The sequence below is a fragment of the Pezoporus wallicus genome, unplaced genomic scaffold (assembly GCF_028554395.1).
Source record: "Pezoporus wallicus isolate ANWC-B61680 ecotype Strahan unplaced genomic scaffold, APGP_CSIRO_Pwel_v1 scaffold_11491, whole genome shotgun sequence".
In the NCBI taxonomy this organism is placed as follows: domain Eukaryota; kingdom Metazoa; phylum Chordata; class Aves; order Psittaciformes; family Psittacidae; genus Pezoporus; species Pezoporus wallicus.
This window is the reverse complement of record NW_026642649.1, coordinates 6,941,090-6,958,636: the sequence shown is the minus strand read 5'-3', so window position 1 is coordinate 6,958,636 and position 17,547 is coordinate 6,941,090. Positions and strand designations below refer to the sequence as shown.

Sequence of the window (17,547 nt, the reverse complement as noted above, 5' to 3'; positions counted from 1 at the left end):
GCTTCACAAACAGTGATGAATGATTTTGTCCTCATGCCGTAGCAGTTTTCTTAGCTCAGGAATAACCATGGTACAGCATTTTCTCTGCAGTGTTTACTTTCATTTGGGTTTCCATACTTCTTAACTGGCATATTCCTAGCAGAGTCTTGGTTTTCCCATGAAAATGGAAGCACTGCTGATCTACTGTTGCTGAAATGTGTTTTGGTCTTGGGCTGCTTGACAAAGTAAGGTCAGATACACTACCCTTTTTTAACTTTTCTTAATAAAACACTGACATGAATGAAAACCAGGACAGAGGTTATTAATTAAATAAAATTAAATTAAACTTTAATTTAAAGGTTTTACTGGCTTAATACTTTATGCATACCTTTGTTACTGTAAGTTTTTAATGGAACTCTTACTAATAAATGCCTTGTTTTCTATTCCTCAGGAGTAATTGTAATCAACTTGCACAACTTTTACAATGTTAATAAATAAGCAAGGAGGTGGCTGGTCTCTTCTCCCAAGTAACCAGTGACAGGATGAGAGGGAATGGCCTCAAGCTGTGCCAGGGGAGGTTTAGACTGGAGATTAGGAACAATTCCTTCCCCAGTGAAACATTGGAATAGGCATTGGAACAGGTTGCCCAGTGCAGTGGTGGAGTAACAGTCCCTGCAAGTGTTCACACACCGTGTAGAAGAGGCCCTCAGTGCCATGGGTTAGTGGTGGCATTGGCAGTGCTGGGGAATGGTTGGACTGGATGAGCTTAAAGGTCTTTTCCAACCTGGCTGATTCTATGATTCTAAGATAGCAGATGGTGGAAAAAAATAAAAAGGAGTTTAAACTTGTCACTATTGTTTCTTCTTACTCCTTTGGTGGTACCTGCTATTTGGAAAACAAAGCCACTGTGTTAGGAAACATAAAATCAGCGTAAAGGGAGAAAGTGCAAACTGAGGAGCACTGGGTTCTGCATGAGCAGCCAGATGTGCCCTGCCTTGCTGAGGGGGATACCTGGGAATTTGTGTTCTTCTGCAGTTCAGTTCTGCTCCTCATATCCACTAAGAGTAATGATTTACTCCAGGTTTGGCCTAAGTAGTTTCCTATACCAGTGCCTGCTGCTGTGCAGTTTCCTGTGGGGATATCTATCCAGGAAAGATTCTGGTGTGCAGGGATCACGCTGCAATGCCAGACTGCCAGGGATATGTTTTCAGTGTTTATTCCTTGGAGTAAGGATGCTGTTGTGAAGAGCCACACAGACCTACAATAAGCAGGTGTGTATATAGCAGTATACATAGGCACACAAATCTCTGAGATTTTGTTTGTTTTCTTGCTCTTTTGAGTTCTTCATGGCAATATGTCACTGAAAATATTCTGTGGTTGTGTAGTTGAGTATCTAGAGCTCTGGAGCACTGGCAGGTGAGCTGGGCTACTGAAGCAAAACAGCCCACATTTGAATGGTCAGGCCAGCTTACTATTTCATGGCAGGTGCAGCATTCATTGGAGGCAGGACTGCTGAAATTGTGTTGATGTAATGCCTCAGCACAGTATGTAACAGCATTAGGAGTCTGCGAGAGGAGTACATGCAGCATTCAGAGAAAGTGGATGTGCAGGGTGGGGATTTTTGTTGTCTGGTCAGAAAAGAGAAAAAATCCCACATTTTCCCAGGTCTTCTGCGCTGACAAGATCTTGATTTAAATGTTCTGCCTGTCAGGGGAAGAAGAAACTTTTAATGTCTTCAAGTATCCCATGGTTTTAAACACTTCCTCAGGAGGGAGTGTGTTGTGACCCCTGTCTGTGAAACCTTCACGGGTCATTTCCCTTTCCCAAGGTTATTAAAAAAGAAATGTTGCTTGACTTCTCTTTCAGGCCATCCGCAGGAGCAGACTATTTGCCTTGAGGGACTGGTGTTTTACACTCATTCACAGGTGGATAGGTATAGAGTGAAGTCAGTATTGTGCTGACCTTATGTTTCCTTATTATAGGGAATTCTCATGTCACATCACATTTTCTTTTGTGTTTTCCTGTGTTTTTGACCAATGACAGGCAGTTGGGTTACAATAATGAGCATCCCTTAGGTCTAATATGTGTTTCCAGGTGATTAGGTGGTACAATGACAGACCGAGGTCCTGGATGCAGATGGCCAGCTTTGGGGGCTGTCACAGTTCTGATGTGGACTGAGGGGGGGGTCTCTCTTCACAATGAATTGCAAACTGTCTGTCCTGTTGCAGGGGATAGATCTGAACTGTGCTGCCTCATTTGATGATGTACCTTTCCCATAAATTGCACAGCAGACACATTTCACAGTTATTATCTTCGGGGCAGAGAGGTTGTCATGTTCTTCAGTTACTTTGGTAACATTTCCTGAGAGGAGTTAGAGGTCCTGGCACCACACCACTGCTGGGTCACTCTGTTCTTGGTGTGATGGTGATTCCTGCTTGTGACTGAGACAAATCTCTTACTAGTTCTGTCATCATTTCCATACCTGGTGTAAAACTGGGACCACACCAGTGGTACCACACAAGGCTGTAATGAACGTGAAGAAGCGCAGATGTTTAGGGGGTGAAAAAAGATTTTCGTTTCCTCTTGCTAGAAGCATATTTATCTGTAAGCATAAATTATTAAGAGAGACAATTTGGTTGGTTTAGAGGTTACACATCTGTGTGACAACTAGTGTATTCCAAGACCCAGAAGACCAGGTCTCACAGGCAGAAATTAGATGAAAACAAGGAGCACAAAGCCTTTGGAAGGCCTGTAGATGCATCCTAAATAACAGTGTTTTCCTAATGTCCCAGAGAACAGTCACAGAAGTGAATTCAGTCAATTAGGATTTGTTTAGGCAAGCTGTTCTGTTTGTCTCTGCTAGCTGTAGGCTGTAGCACCTCCGGAGGAGTGTTAGTCCTCTGGGACTGTCTTCCAGCCCCCTTAAGTCAAATCGTAGTCCCTGTATTGTTGTTGGATGTCATTTTTAAACAGTTTCTAATGCCACAAATTTCTTTCTACTCTAGAAACAAATGTACGCCTCTTAGTCTTCAATTTTACTGTAAGGATGGATCTCAGGATTTGTGTCAAGGATCGCATTTGTCCATAGCACCCTTCTGAAAGAGTGTGGAGCTGGTCTACTTCAAGCACTTGATTCTGATGTTGAAATATTTAGTTCATCCACCTTCTGAAAGTCAGTGGCAGTAAAAAAATTAAGGATTTATATTTCAGTTACACAGTGCTTCATCAAAAGCATAATGGGACAGAAAAGAAGGGGAGAAAACATTATGTGACATTTCAGGTTGAGTCACAGGACTTCCATTACAATACAGATCTTATTGTTCAGTCAGTTGCTAAATAATCCCCTCCCTAATTCTGTTGTTGAAGTGGCATGGTTTATTTAAATAGTTATTTAGTAAATAAATATTAATAAGAAAATAAATATTTAATGAAAAGCACTGGTTAGATATATATTGAAATAAATCATACTGCTTTCAAACAAAGTAGTAGAAAACTCATCCAACACCTCTGGAAGCAGCCATAGGCTGTTCAGAAATTGAGCAGCATTATTTATACGCTGCCAGCAGTGATTTAAGAACTCCACCAAGGAATGTAAAAGGCAATAATTTGTATTCCTGCTCTGAAAAATTCCCAGTTGAAGTATGAGTTCACAATAATTGTGACATTTCTTTGCAGTCACTGGAAAGCTGGGCAAATCTGAGCCAACATGAGCCTGAACAGCCAATGTCCTCAGTAATGTTCCCTGTTGATTTGCAGTGATGAAATGAAAAAGCTTAAATTGCCTTCCTGCTTTTCTTGCTCTGCAGGAAGAAGAGTCTGACTTCCAAAATTGTTAACTGTCTGAAATTACCTTGCCAATTCAAAAGCAATAACGTAATGCCTCAAACTGTGATAAAGTATAGCACTGAACTGCACTTTTAGTTTTGAATATTACATTTCCATGGCTAATATATGTCTTCCGTAAAGTTGACACAGGGAAAAAAAAGTATTAAAAAGGATTTAGCATCAAAGTAGGGGATGGTGCAAAGCTGACTTCTATGTTACCTGTTATCCTAGCTCTCTAGATAACTTCTCGGGCATAGCGACAGATCCATGCACCCTGCCAACAGGTTTACTTGCTCCTGTCTCTCCATATGTTGAAGCATGGTTTTTTTTGGGCCAGTTCTGAATGCCAGTGTAACACTTCTTTCAAGTACTATATTTATTGCAAGCTTCTGTTTATTCCTGGCATCCTTCCTTTGTGTTGGGTTCCTGTCATTGCCTGGCTCCGTGAACTTCAGTTGCCTCATTTCCTTGGCTGCTTTTACACTATGTGATGATGTTCTTGTGTCCTGTTCCTGTTCCTCTCCCTCCCCGTCCCGCTCCTCTTATAAAGTGTCAAAGGGACAGTTAGTAGCTGAGAACAAAAGATGACCTTCTGAGCCATATATACAGTAGCAAGGGTTATTTAAAGATTGGCAGGTGGGACTTCAGTTTTGTACCAACAGCATTTTTTTTCCTTTCCGTACTTTTACAACAACCTCTAGACTTGGAATCACTCATGAGTTTTCTCTCTGAGGGTGGCCACCTGAGAAGCTGTGTTTCATTTTCCTCATACACACAGGCATACATTTCACTGTATAGCTGATAGAGTTATCCATCTGGACCAGTTTTTGCATCATGTTTGTAAGCCTAGGTGGAAGGCTGCACATTGTGACCGCTTGCTGCCTTCCTGTCAGGACTCCCAGTGCATTAACAGCACCCTCAACAGCCCCAGTGAGTTCCCCTCTGCCCGCTGCCTGCGTCCCCCACTGTGCCCTGAGCTACACCCTAAGTGCTCCTGGCTTACTGGCTGTTTTCCTGTATGTGCTCTGAACTTATGTATTGGGTCACCTCATAGAGTCATAGAATCATAGAATAGTTTGGGCTGGAAAGCACCTTAAGATCATCCAGTTCCAACCCTCCTGCCATGGGCAGGGACACCTCACACTAAACCATGTCATCCAAGACTCCATCCAACCTGGCTTCTGGGCCTATCTGCTGCTGCTGCTGCACTCCCTGGTTCATCCCTGGCCACGCTGGAGCTGCAAATAGAGCCACTTTCCCACCCGTGGCTCTGCCCATCTTGGGGGATGGTGCTGGAGTCACCCCAGCTCATCACCAGTCATCATCAATTCTTTTTCCCTTGAATGTATTTAAGACATTTTCATAACAGAAGTTTATGCTTTGCCCATCTGTATACCAATTTCATGCTAAATTATCACTTTGTTATCTCTGTTGGGGGCTTAGCATCCTGGTGTGATTAGGCTGGAATGAGAACTGGACTCAGAGAAGCAGTTTATAATTTAAAAAATAACCCAGAGCTGCAGTTTGTGGGGGTATAAACTAGGCCTGTAAGGGCAGGAAGGATGAAGGCTGCAGCAGGGGGAGGACCAGCCAGCTCCCTGTGGCACAAGGTATTTTGTGTGGCTGCTGAGAAATACATGGCTCCAAGCTTCAGCAGCCCTATAGGAAGCTATCTGTGTTAAGACTTCTCCCAGTTGCAGGCAGTGGCACTGTGGGTGTTAAGTCAGATCTTTTTCAGTACCTCAGTTACCATGTCTGGTAAATCAGCCTACGTCAGTCTGCTCCTCAGCAGGCTGACATGGTCAAAACTCAACCAGTGCTCTTTCATACTAGCTAAAGATGAGTACCTTTTCTCCCAGCAGCTGGTGTAGCAAACCTTGGCTTTAAGCTGAAAGGACGGAAACGGTCTAAGTTCTTTTGCCTGTTTCTCCTACTGTAGGGACCAGTTTCTGCATGCCCAGTTCATATACTTCCTTGGTCCACCTCTGCCCCTCCTTCAGCACTGTGATTGAGTTGGTGATACAAAGCTGAGTGCCCTAACATGATGCAAAATTGGAAGAGAGAGATGTACCTTGATGTGCCTTTAAGCAATGCTTGCTGATGGTATTTTTCTGAAGAAAGGCATAGAGATTATGCAGGGGAAAAGGTGGGTTTGATGAAATACCTTTGAACAAACTGTTTTGCCTTAGTCTTATTCAAAGCAGGAATGCTCAGACTTTTGTGGGCTTTCTCATGAAGCTTCAGGGTTCCTTAGCCTCTTCAGATTCTGCTGCGACTTGGCCACATACATTTTACTTGCCCCCCTTGAAGTGCTTTTAGAGAACTTTTTGGAAAGCAGCCATGTGATGCTCGTGTTAGCTCATCTTTTCCTTCTGTATTCATAAAAATCCTAGTGAAATGAGGCTCTTGAGCATGTAAATGTCAGGAAGATAGGTAATAAAGACCCCCTAGATACTTGTAATCACTGTTTTTCTGATGCAGTAGGATGCACTTGATGTTGTGTCAGAGCATAGGTGGAGTTATTTCCATGGGAGTCTCTTACGAATTAGATACCCCAAAGTCTCTGTGCATTCCTGCCAGAGAACCTGTAATGGTATAACTTGGGATTTACATAAAAGATTAGTGAATTTAACATGATCTTTAATGCCACCCACACAACAGGTAAATTCATGTTACAGTTAAATACGTGATGAAACATTGGTACACTTCTGTAAGATTGATTTGTTCAGTATTTAAAATCAGGTTTATGAAAGAAATGTGGATAAAGAGATGTGATCAATATGACAAAATTATACTAATAGAGTATTAATCTTTCTCTTGTGTTTCCATCAAATCAGAGACGCAGAACTGCAGAATGGCAGTTGCCACTTCAAACTGGGGTTTCACCTACTTTCATGAACTGTATGTTAGAGCAGTTTTTGCACACTATCAATAAAGCTTCAATATTGGCATCAGTAAAGCTATCAATAAAACGTCATGCTCTGCAGAAAGGCAGGTGTTTGCTTAATGCATAACTTCCAATAGAGATCTGATGTCCTGACACATAGTTAAAGATTAGATGATTGCAATTGGCAGGATTGTCTTTAGAAAGAGGTATAGAAGTAGGGTCTTGACAGTAGGTTTAACTTGAGGCCGTTGTATGTTCTTTTGTTGTAATTGCTGGTGAAGAACTGCATACAGTGGTCAGGTAAAACAAGAATTATTGAATATATGCATTCTGAGAAAGTCTTGTTGCTGCTCAGAAATCTTCCTATCCTGTCAGGCAGTGCAGCAGCCTCAAGAAATGATCAAGCAAAGGCAAATGTTCTGACATCTCCCTCATAAACAAGGTTTTCAGAATTATCCTCACAAAGTGTTTGGAGAAATGTGCAGTAAGAAGAGCACACAGCAATTCAGAGGCTGCTTCAAGTCCAAAGACTTCCAGTGCTAATTTTAAGCCTCAAGAGAGAATGCCAGGGAATAATAACAGTATAGCAGAAAACGAACCATTTAGAAATATTTATTCATCTTAGAGGAAAACAGAAGTTTATGTACCTGAAAAATTGTAGGACAGTTACCCTCTCATGTATCCCAATAGTGAATTTACATGGTGCTGTGAATCCCATTCTGAATTAATTCTCTTATTCATGCCAGAAGAATGCCTGCTTACAAAAGGAGGGTAGAGAATGAATAATAAGAGGCTGCAGTGAAGGTCTAGAACCAGATTTTCTTTTTTTCATGTACAAGAAGGTTATTAGTAAAAACTTGTTTTTTTCTTGGCTCTCTTATTTTCTATCACTTTATCCTATTTTGCTTTTCTTTCCATAGGCTCTTCAAACTGATTTTTCCCCATCTAAGAAAGATTGAAAGAATCAATGATACTTTCCTTTACCTCTTGGCCCCTTCACATCTAATTCCACTAATGCTAGTGGAATACATGCTGCTACAGTGTATGGAGAAAATAAAAGTTAAAGGCCATTGTTATGGTTCATTATTAATAGGATTTAACCTGTAGTCAACTGGTACAGTTAAACTCAACCTCCTTTTTTCTCCCTTAGATGTTGGTTCAGGTAGGATTGCATGGCAACTGTTTATTTTGGGGTCATGGGAGCATCTTCCAATGCTGTGACCCACTTTACTTCCTCTGTGTATCTTCTAATGAGATGCGATGGCATCAAGCTCTCAAGAAATAAGCTGAACTTGCTCCTTCTTAAAGTATCTGATGGAAGAGTCATACTTTCTGTGTAAACTATCATGGCCAACAAGCTGTAGTCTCCTGATTAAATCTTTGTTATGAGTTGAATACCTGGGAGTAAAGAAACAAAGAGAGGTGGGCATGATAACACATGGTGGTCTGCATTTTTGTTTCACCCTTCTCTGAAGGTATCTGGACTTTCTTGGTTGAGGATAGGTGCAAACCATCCTGTGTTACTTTGTCATGAGCAGATCAGAAAATGCAAAAAGCATGCTTTCATGTGAGCAGAGGGATCTGTGAGCACAAACCTGAGAGCCTTTATTCAGTACTTGGTTTATCACAGCTTCCCTGCCTGACACTAGGGTAGTCACTCAGCCTCTTCTCTGTAAAACATGGACTTGTTTTCTGTTACTGATTCTCTCTTCTTGTAATTCCTGGTTTATTTGCCTCTCCATGGTCTCATGAGGATTACTGCAGCAATAAGTATGAAGGATCTAGAGACTGGTGACTGGAATTGATAGATAATTTGAGGTGCAGGCTGTGGTCCTCCAGGGGAACATCTAAGGCACCTATGTGCATCTAGACCCCTTTCCTCAGAATCAGTGGGTTTGGCTTCCTCAGAAATTGGGTGCTTTTAATTTGGTCTTCAGTATTCTGCAGTTGATCAGTCACATTTTTCAAGTGAGGATAAACACTCAGGTATATTTACTGGTATTACACCTGGCATTACAGTCTGGAAAGAGCAGTGCTTTATTTGTGAAAGAGATACAGCCACCAGAGTGTGTAATGGCGTTTCAGCTCTGTGTGTTGGATGCAACTCAATTTTCAGATACTTGGATTCCTGCTTTTTACAGTTTCGGTACATTCTGTCTCATTAGTAACCAAGACAGAGATTAATGCTTGTCTGGAAGAAAAATACGTTCCTTGGAAGGGTCTAAATTCTCCTCAGACGTATGTACACAATTTGCAGTTAACTCAGTTGAGAGCTTGGCATATCGCAGTGACTGTACAGGCTAGATCAATATAATTTGAACTAATATTCTGCTATGTATATAGCTTGATTCATTCTACTGGAGTGACATGTAGAGTATAAACAAGAAGCAGGGGGCACCCATGTGTGTGAAATTATTCATTTCATTTCTGATGCATACTATATACTTAATACTGTAAAGATTTGTCAGCAATTTTTCTTCTTTTCAGTTTGACATCAAAAACAATTGAAGCCACATCCCTTTAAGCTCTATCTGCAAAATCCTAAGTGTGGCTGGAGCTGTGCAAACACAGTGGGCTTCTGTTCATTAATCCATCTGAATGTACTGCAGATTGCTAATCAGAAGATTCCTTCTGTTGGCATAGCCTGTGTTTCCATTTGGATGCTCTTCTGACATACCTGTTAAAGTAACATCTCTGTGAGAAGCTCATGTGTTTTGACTGTAATGGTTTTCAAAATGTACGATTTCACCGTGCAAAAGGTGGAGACCATGAAAACCAGCATTACATTTCTTAACGAATATAGCACACACTTATTTATGATTCTGTGCTTGCTTGATTTTAAAGCAAAAGGGTTTGTGTTTTTTTGCTTTACACTTCAGAATGTGCAGTTCACCTACATTTTGAGCAAATGTGTTATTTCTCCAACTTTTTCATGCTCAAGAAGCTTAAAGTAAAATTTTCCCTGTCCCTAATTCTTAACATTGGAATCTATAGGAAAGAATGGTGTGGATAGACCCATATGTCTGCATGACTCAGACATTTAAAGGATAGGTAAAAAGGAATTTAAAAGCATCATGTTCTCTAAATGTTATTTTTTTCCATTCAGACTCACTCTTTGATAAAACTGAAACTAATGATCAAAGGCATACTTTTGAGTATTCTCTTGAAGCCTAAATTATGCTCAGGTTTGCTTGTATCTGTACTGTCTTTGACATAACAGCATGGAAGTATCTAACTCATCTCTCTTTTTTCCCCCTCCCTCTAGTTAATGGTCTGATGATGCTTGGATTCACAGGTGAGCTTTGCTTTTAAACTTCAAACTTCTCTTTCTGTTTTATTCCTGGCAGCTGTCTGAGAAGCACTCCCATCCTGTCTCATTTCAGTTAGTCAACTGGTCATCTCCATCAGCTGTATGAGCAGAAAGTTCTGTAGTGTTTTGTAAAGGTCAGTCTCAAGAGTGATGGTAAAACAGTAGAATTATTCTTAATTTTAAATCCCTTTGGCCAGGGATTTAGACAGAAACTCTTGCATCATCAGATTGTTTCTGTCAAATGACTCCATCAGAGTTTTTTCTATAACCCTGCAAAATATTGAAGTCCTAAAGAAAGCTAACCAAAAATACCAAGGCCATGGAAAATCCATTTAGACATGCTGCTGGGGAAGGAGATGGAGTAAATTGGCAGTGCACATGATGTAATGGAGGAGACACTTGTATTCTGTTGGATTTATAGACTTATAAATCAAATGATAGCTGGTTGGTTAGAATAGTCTGCCAGGGAAGGCAGCTTTGCTTAACTTTTGTGAAAGCATCAATGCAGGAATTAAGTTGCCAGCTATGCAACTTTCATATCTGGTTTTGAATTCTGCCCAGTGTTAATATTCATTTATAGATCTAGCAGTGGAATGTAAAACGTAGCTGCTGCAGCCGCCAGATGCACTGGCAGGAACACTTAAATAGGCAGGGCCCACGCTACCATGTTAACTTTCCAAGGACAGAGTTATGCTGCCCCTGTTTCATAACTTTCACCATTTCTATCACTGCTGATTAACTGTAGTTCTGATTTTTTTTCCTGACATGGATGAACACTTAGCATCAGCTTTATGAGCTCTGTCAGTCAGACATGACAAAGGAGGTAGGTAGGGTTGGGTCCCAGTGAGTCGGCCGTATACCCGGAGAGGTTTGTGGTCTGTATGAAATAGCAGGCTTAGGGTCTCAGTTATGGATCTGCTGCTTTTGGAAAGTATGTGAAAGTGGAGTATTTCTTTGGTCAGATGTGACGGCTGTGTCTCGTTTGGCACATGGCATCACTGAGTCAGTGACTTCCTCAGCTAAGATGTTGGCTGCGATAGTTTGAGTTGCAAGGTACTCCTGCCCAGGCTCCAAAGCCCTCTCGCTGGGTGAAACACTTACTGTGCACTCCAGCCTGTCTTGCAATCACATGGCCCATTTTGAATGAGATATTCAAGTTTCTGACTGATGGCTGGGTCATGATGTGAAGCCTGAAACCAGTCATCTTGGCTTAGGTTTTTTGGACTGAACAGTAAGGAACACTGTTGAGAGTGGGGGCTGCGCCTGACTTTTCAAGTGAAGACTTGCACGCCTTCGACCTGCTTCACCTGTCAGTGTGTTTGCCTGTCAGCACACATAATTGGAACCATTGGCTCTTTTCAGTAATGATGGGATACTGCTTTCAAAGTAACTAATAGAAGGAAAAGAAATAGCTCCTCTCCCTGGTATAAAGAGGGTCTCAGTGAAAAACGTAGTTCAAGCAGAAAAAGGTACAAGACATGATTCTACTTAGACTTCTTTTTTCAATGAATAAAAAGGATGAAGTAGTCTGTTCTTGGCTTTATTCGTATAAAAGCTGTTCCTCCAGAGTTCTCAGGAGGGTTGTTTGACACATGAGGATCTGCTAGGGTTGCAGTTTTGTTCAGGTAAATCCTTTTCTCTGATTTGTGCTGCTCTAAAGAGAAGTAATCACACTGAGGTTTTTCTGACTAATTTAATTTAGGCATTTGTATTAAATAAGTTGACATGCATATGCTTTCAGGTAATTTTAATGTTCTGCAAAATGTATGCTTTTTGTGTATAGACGAATACTCTAGTGGCATTTATAAAGGTAAAGCAAGACATATTTAATTAATCAAAACAAAATGTTTCAGCCGTATCAAAATCAAAAGCTTTAGTTAGTCTGAATAGATTGTTTTGCAGAATTTTAAGTTTCTAAGAAATACCAAAATACGGTCTTTATATTCCATTGCAGTTAGGGGCTGGATGAGAAAAACCTCTGACTTTGGCTCTAAATATTGTAGAATTGCCACTTCAGGTTGCAAAATATACAGGTTTGCTCAAGTCAAGGTTAATTCTTTCTTTGCCAGTAGCTGTATGCTGCAACAGTAACATCTGATAATGGCAGATAATTCTTTTAGTGGATACACTAAAGGAAAAGCTAAACTGTGGCTGTGGGAATTCAAGCCCTTTAGCTGATAAGACACACAAGTGTTCTCGATGTTGAAGTACATTTACAACCAGTTAGTTGAATGGGATGCACCTGTGTGAGCTTGAGAAGTGCTTTCTACCCTGAAGTATTTGGTCAGTAACTGTGGTTAGCTTTTAACTAAAAACACAAATAGGCATTTCTATGTTAGTTTGTAAGTCAATATAATATAAGTAGTATTAATAGATACTAAGGTTAGAAAACTGAATAGGTAGGTTCCTCTATGTTAGGTCTAAAAGATGATGCTATATATGGCAACCTATAGTATTTCGTACTAAGTTATGTTTTTAATTTATTTATGTAAAGGTGCATTTTATCTATTTTCTAAAATTGTTTGGAAAGTTAACTGATAGGTTTACAACAATGTAACTTGTGAGTGATATTTTTGTGCTGCTTCTATTTCAATGATTGAGATTTAAGGTGCTTTCTGATTTTACCTAGGTGCTCGTCAACAGACTAATCTCTGCAATGAATCTCTCATGTTAGAAAAGTTGCCTGCCTGTGGAAAATCCTTTGAAGAGATGATGAAGAAAGTGGACTCTAAAAAATGGTGCAACCTGACAGAATTTATCATGTAAGAGCTAGTTTTGGTTTTAATAGTTCTTACCTGGTAGTGCTATTTGTCCTTTAAAGAAAGGATCACCTCAGAGACCAAGAGCACTGTAATGTCTACATCCATAATGCATATAAAGTGTTTGTGTTCCAGATAAATTGAAATCCTCCTGTATTTGTTTGCCTGTTGCAGAGGGCTAAGCTGTAGCTCTTAAGTCCCTGAAGTATGGCCACATGCACACAGAAAGGTCCAACTCTTAACTCAAAGAGTGCACAAAATCGACCACTTAAATGAGAATCACCCAGTGGGCTAATGAATACTAGCTGCTATTGCTTTTACCTCAGACAACTGTGTTTGTATTTAATCTGTATCTCTGTACACTTTAGACAAGTGTGACTTAAGTAATATGTTTTTTCTATAAAGCTGCACACTTAAAACTCTGCTCTGCAGGGAACGTAGTGGGCTTGTGGAATTGGTGGTAGTTTTGGCTTTGTGGAGCCTTTGATTCTTCAGAGCATGTGTGCTCATGCATAATACTCGGTTTTCGGAAGCACGGAGTATCCTCTACACCCCCTGGAATCAGAGGGAACTGCAGGCATTCAGCACTTCAACAAATGAGACTCAAGTGAATAAGTGTGCTATAAGCCAGCCTGAAGCAGAGCATCTTCCTGGGTTTGAAACTGCACTGTAATGGTTCAGGGGATGCTCCTGAGGCAGGGTGGCCATAAGCTAGCTGTCACCAGGTCTGTCACAGCATCAAATAGCCCCAAATATCTTCTTGTCTCATATGACCGTTGGTCTTGTATCCTATGTAGTATCACCTCAGGTGATGCAAACTTTTGCAGCCACCTTATGCAAGATTTTAACTAGTGGATGACCAGTAGACACAATAGATAATGAAATGCTGGACTGCTGTGCTACGTTGCAGCAGTTCCCCATGTTTCTCTACCACTGACATCTGTATTGACATGTCCTACCCATTTCATTAATCTGACAGCGTATTAACCACTTAGATACTGTTACTTCTTAGCACTTTTATTTGCACACCTTAGATGACATTACAGCCTTGCAGCCTTCTACAAGGTATATTCTTAAAACTCATGGCACTGGAGTGAAAGATGCACTCGTGCAGCTGTCTCCCACCGTGGGGAAGAGCAAAAGGAGGTAAGGTCTTTATCCAGCTTCCAGAAACTGCCTTCAAATCTGACAGAGAGATGTGCTTATGCAAAGGTAAAGAAAATCCTTGCAATGCAGCTGCTGCTAAAGTTATTAACAAATATTTGTACAGTATGTGGTAATGATTTTAATTTTGAAACTCCTCTAGATACCAGTTGGTTTACTTGTTTTGCAGGAAGAACTGTAATTTTGCTCCATTTAATTTTCATTACAGTTGTATTATAATAACAAAACAGAGTTTGTGTTCATATTGATGTGTCCTCAACTAATGGGCCTATTTACAGCAGAGAAAGGAATGGGGGAGTGAAAATACATTACAGGAGTGAAAATGTTAGAATCTGCCTTTGCTAATGCAGATGAAGAAAGAGGCAGCTTTTCACAAGCCTTACACTAATATTTCTTCAAGAGTTCAAACATTTTGGTACATGATTTGTCCAAAGTTTGGAGGTGACTGAAGTCTCTGAGTTCTCCTGATCTTCAATGAGAGTTAAGAATCTGCCTTGCTTTTATCTTTTCTGATTGCACTTCCCCTTTGGTGTCATTTTCATTCCCTGTACAAGAAAACTCCTGCCTATCTGTGAAGATTGTTTTGTCTGAAGAAATGGGTCAGTCTGAGGCTTTGTTCATTTTTCCCTATATGCAGTACCAGAAGAATTCCAGTCTCTTCCAAAAGAAAAATCCTTTACATTTTTACATTATACATTTAAAAAAAAACTTCTTTCTATCACTTATCTTTCAAGATCAAGCTTAGGAGAGAGTAAAGGGATGAGTCCGCTTTGGAATTTATTTCAAGTATTAATCAAGCGTTATCAGTGTGATTGCAAACTTGTCTTAAGGGTTCACTGCACTGAAGAAACAGCACATTTACATCTAACTTTAAGAATTTTACTCTTTTGAGAACAGGCAATGTGAATTGGTGTCATGCTTTATATAAGAAGAATGCAGAGTAATTTCTTCCTGTTCTTCTTTATTTGAAGTATTCTGACAAATCAGGAGAAAACCAGTATTTTTTGCCATGGTCACTTAAAATTCAGATATTTAAACCTGGTAGTATTAGTTTACCCTGATGTTACATCTAGCCTCCAGCAATAAAAATTAGCCTGGATCAGATAGTGGCTTAAAACTGAGTTTACTATGAAGGAAGCTGTTTCTTCATGCAGTAATTTCTGCATGGTGCTTTTCACTTACAAAGCTCTTACAAAATTTGGTTTCGTATCTTATAAATGTAATGTTTTATGGAAATCTGCTTCTTTTCTGAATTCTATGGAGGAGTTTTAGCACTTTGGGGTAAATAGCTGTCCTTGGTTATGGGATTGTAAATAGCCGTATCCGCATTGCTTCACTGTTCAGCCAAATAGTTGTGAGAGACATCTCAGTGACTTCAATTTGTTGTAACTTAATTATACTGTAAGATCTTCTGACAGCTCCATTATTTATTAACTTTATTCTTAACAAACTCATGTTCTTTAAAAAGAAGCCGTTTGACTGAGTTTAAACAGACAAGGTCCTCGTGTGGCACTAGAAACCAGTAACAGAGTTTTAGGCTCATAGCTGATATTGACCTTGCTGGAAATGTATAATGATCACATGTAAGTCCCCTTCATCAGGGACTGTAGAGATAGGACAAGGGGTAATGGGTTCAAACTAAAGCACCTCTTTTCTTTGAAATGTTAAGAGTTGGGGCTTTATTTACTGAGCTGTCAGAAGGAACCTGTTTTGGGCAAAAGATGCACATTGTGTATCTGGGTCACTGAGCAGCAGATGCCACTGAAGAACATGACCCTATTGCCAACACTCAGGCTAGCATATCAGGAAATCAAAATGAGGGCAGAATGCTGCATGATACAGGACAGGGAAAGATACAGTGAAAAGAGCATCTGTCTCTGAGTAGAGCCCATCAGTCTTTCTGATGTCATTAGGGACAGTGATGGCAAATGAGCCCAGAAAGTGATTTTCCTTCAAAGACCTTCCTTTAGTCAAAGGGAAATGGATGGCTACATATTTTGCATGTCTTTTGCTGCGCACTTACTCAGTTGTATCCTTAAACATCTTGTCACTCCAGCAGTCCTTTCTTTAACTGAAATCTCCGCATAGTCATGCCAGCCAGGAGTTGTCTGAGGAGTGCATCCCCAAACTAACTTCTCATGGATCCAAAGCAAACTATCGAGTGCTTTTCTTTAGCTGAATCAGTAAATGAAATAACAATTGATAACTTAATACCCAAAAGATAGTGCTGATATGTAATTTCTAGAGTTTCCAGTTCTCTAAACGTTTCCTGAAGGGACAGAGCAGCCTCACTAACATTTATTTGGTAATGGACTAAAATGCAGGATCCTGTTGTTATCTTTGACCTAGTCAAGTGTTGTCTGTTTTGGTGTAAGAAAGACATTGCACTATTTCAGGCCAATACCACTCTCGCCGCAGTCACCTCACAAGTGTGTAAAGGAACATACCTGCTACCTTGTGAATCAAGAGGCTGAGGGTGAAATAGCAATATTTGTTTAGGATGAGAGTTCTAGCAAAGCAGTGCATGTAACACATGCTTTTCTGTTTCAGAAGTATTGACTGTAACAGACCTCTTCCTACAGTCCAGACTTTTTTCTACCACATCAAGCCTGTTTTCGTAGCTCAGAGAGCCCCTAATTCACTGTGAGGCAGTGGCTGTGTGACTCTGACCTGTGGCACTTGGAAGATGTTACAGTTGTACTTTTATAAGTTTTGAGTCCTTAAAAGCATAGGAGAGGGCAAAACTGTGTCTGAAGCTGATTCATTGGAAGTATGTGCGTGTACCTGGTGGAACTCCCTGCTCTGCTGTGAGCATAGCCCAAGGTCTATCTTCATGCTGAGCAACCATTGTATTTTCAGTACAGCCTCAGTGTAGACTTCCCAGAACACTGTATATCAAAAATGAATTCTATAAACAGAAGCAATAGGCTTTAGTCCCATTGAAGATGACAAAGGAGTCGACCATGTTCTGTACAGATGTTGAAGATTTGAAAAAGGAATTAAGGAAAAAAGATACGTCTGACTAGAGCCAAACTTGATCTAATCTGCTGGAAAAATAATCCTAAAGCTGTTGCTCAATTTTAAAGTCAAAGGGAGTTTTGCCTGTTACAACTTGGCCCAACTAAACTAAACTATACTACTACTAAGTGTCTAGTTTTCAAAGAAACACAGTAAAACATTAAAGAAAAGAATGCCAGATGACATTAAGATCAATGGGAAAACAAATGGGAAGAAACATGTGCAATCCAAAGTGAAATTGTATGTCCCCAGTTCTTAAAGCTCAGAGCTAACAACATCTGCTGGCTGAGGGTGTATGTAAGAGCCCTCCAAACTGAGTCATTTTCTTGGTTGGTTGTATAAGGTTTTTTATATCTTCCCCATTGACTGCTGCAGGAAGTCTGATCCAGCTGCTGGGTGGTGATTGCATCCAGCTGCTAATGTCAAAACAGCTGTACAAGGGGAATGTACTGTGGAAATCTCAGACAAACCACTGGCTTTGTTTTGCAGCTAAGGTGAGGCACTGATTTGTGTGGGCTGATTTCTTCCCACAGAAACGTGCCTCACAGTTAGAAAGTGGGCACCTTCGGCTCGTTCTGTTCAGCATTTAAGAGAAAAGCCTCAGT

At 40.4% G+C, this 17,547-nt stretch overlaps 2 protein-coding genes across 3 annotated transcripts in view; both read left to right on the top strand.

The window, feature by feature from the left end:
- CUL1 (cullin 1) overlaps positions 1–17,547 on the top strand; it is a 304,698-nt gene that overhangs the window by 199,906 nt on the left and 87,245 nt on the right. The gene's annotated exons all lie outside the window — the stretch shown is intronic.
- RAMP3 (receptor activity modifying protein 3) overlaps positions 1–17,547 on the top strand; it is a 69,494-nt gene that overhangs the window by 29,986 nt on the left and 21,961 nt on the right. For both annotated transcript variants that reach the window (XM_057431549.1, XM_057431548.1), the window contains exons 2-3: positions 9,957–9,986; positions 12,631–12,763. In XM_057431549.1, the coding sequence (XP_057287532.1) occupies positions 9,968–9,986; positions 12,631–12,763 (152 nt within the window). In that variant the 5' untranslated portion in view covers positions 9,957–9,967. The remainder of the gene's footprint in view (positions 1–9,956; positions 9,987–12,630; positions 12,764–17,547) is intronic.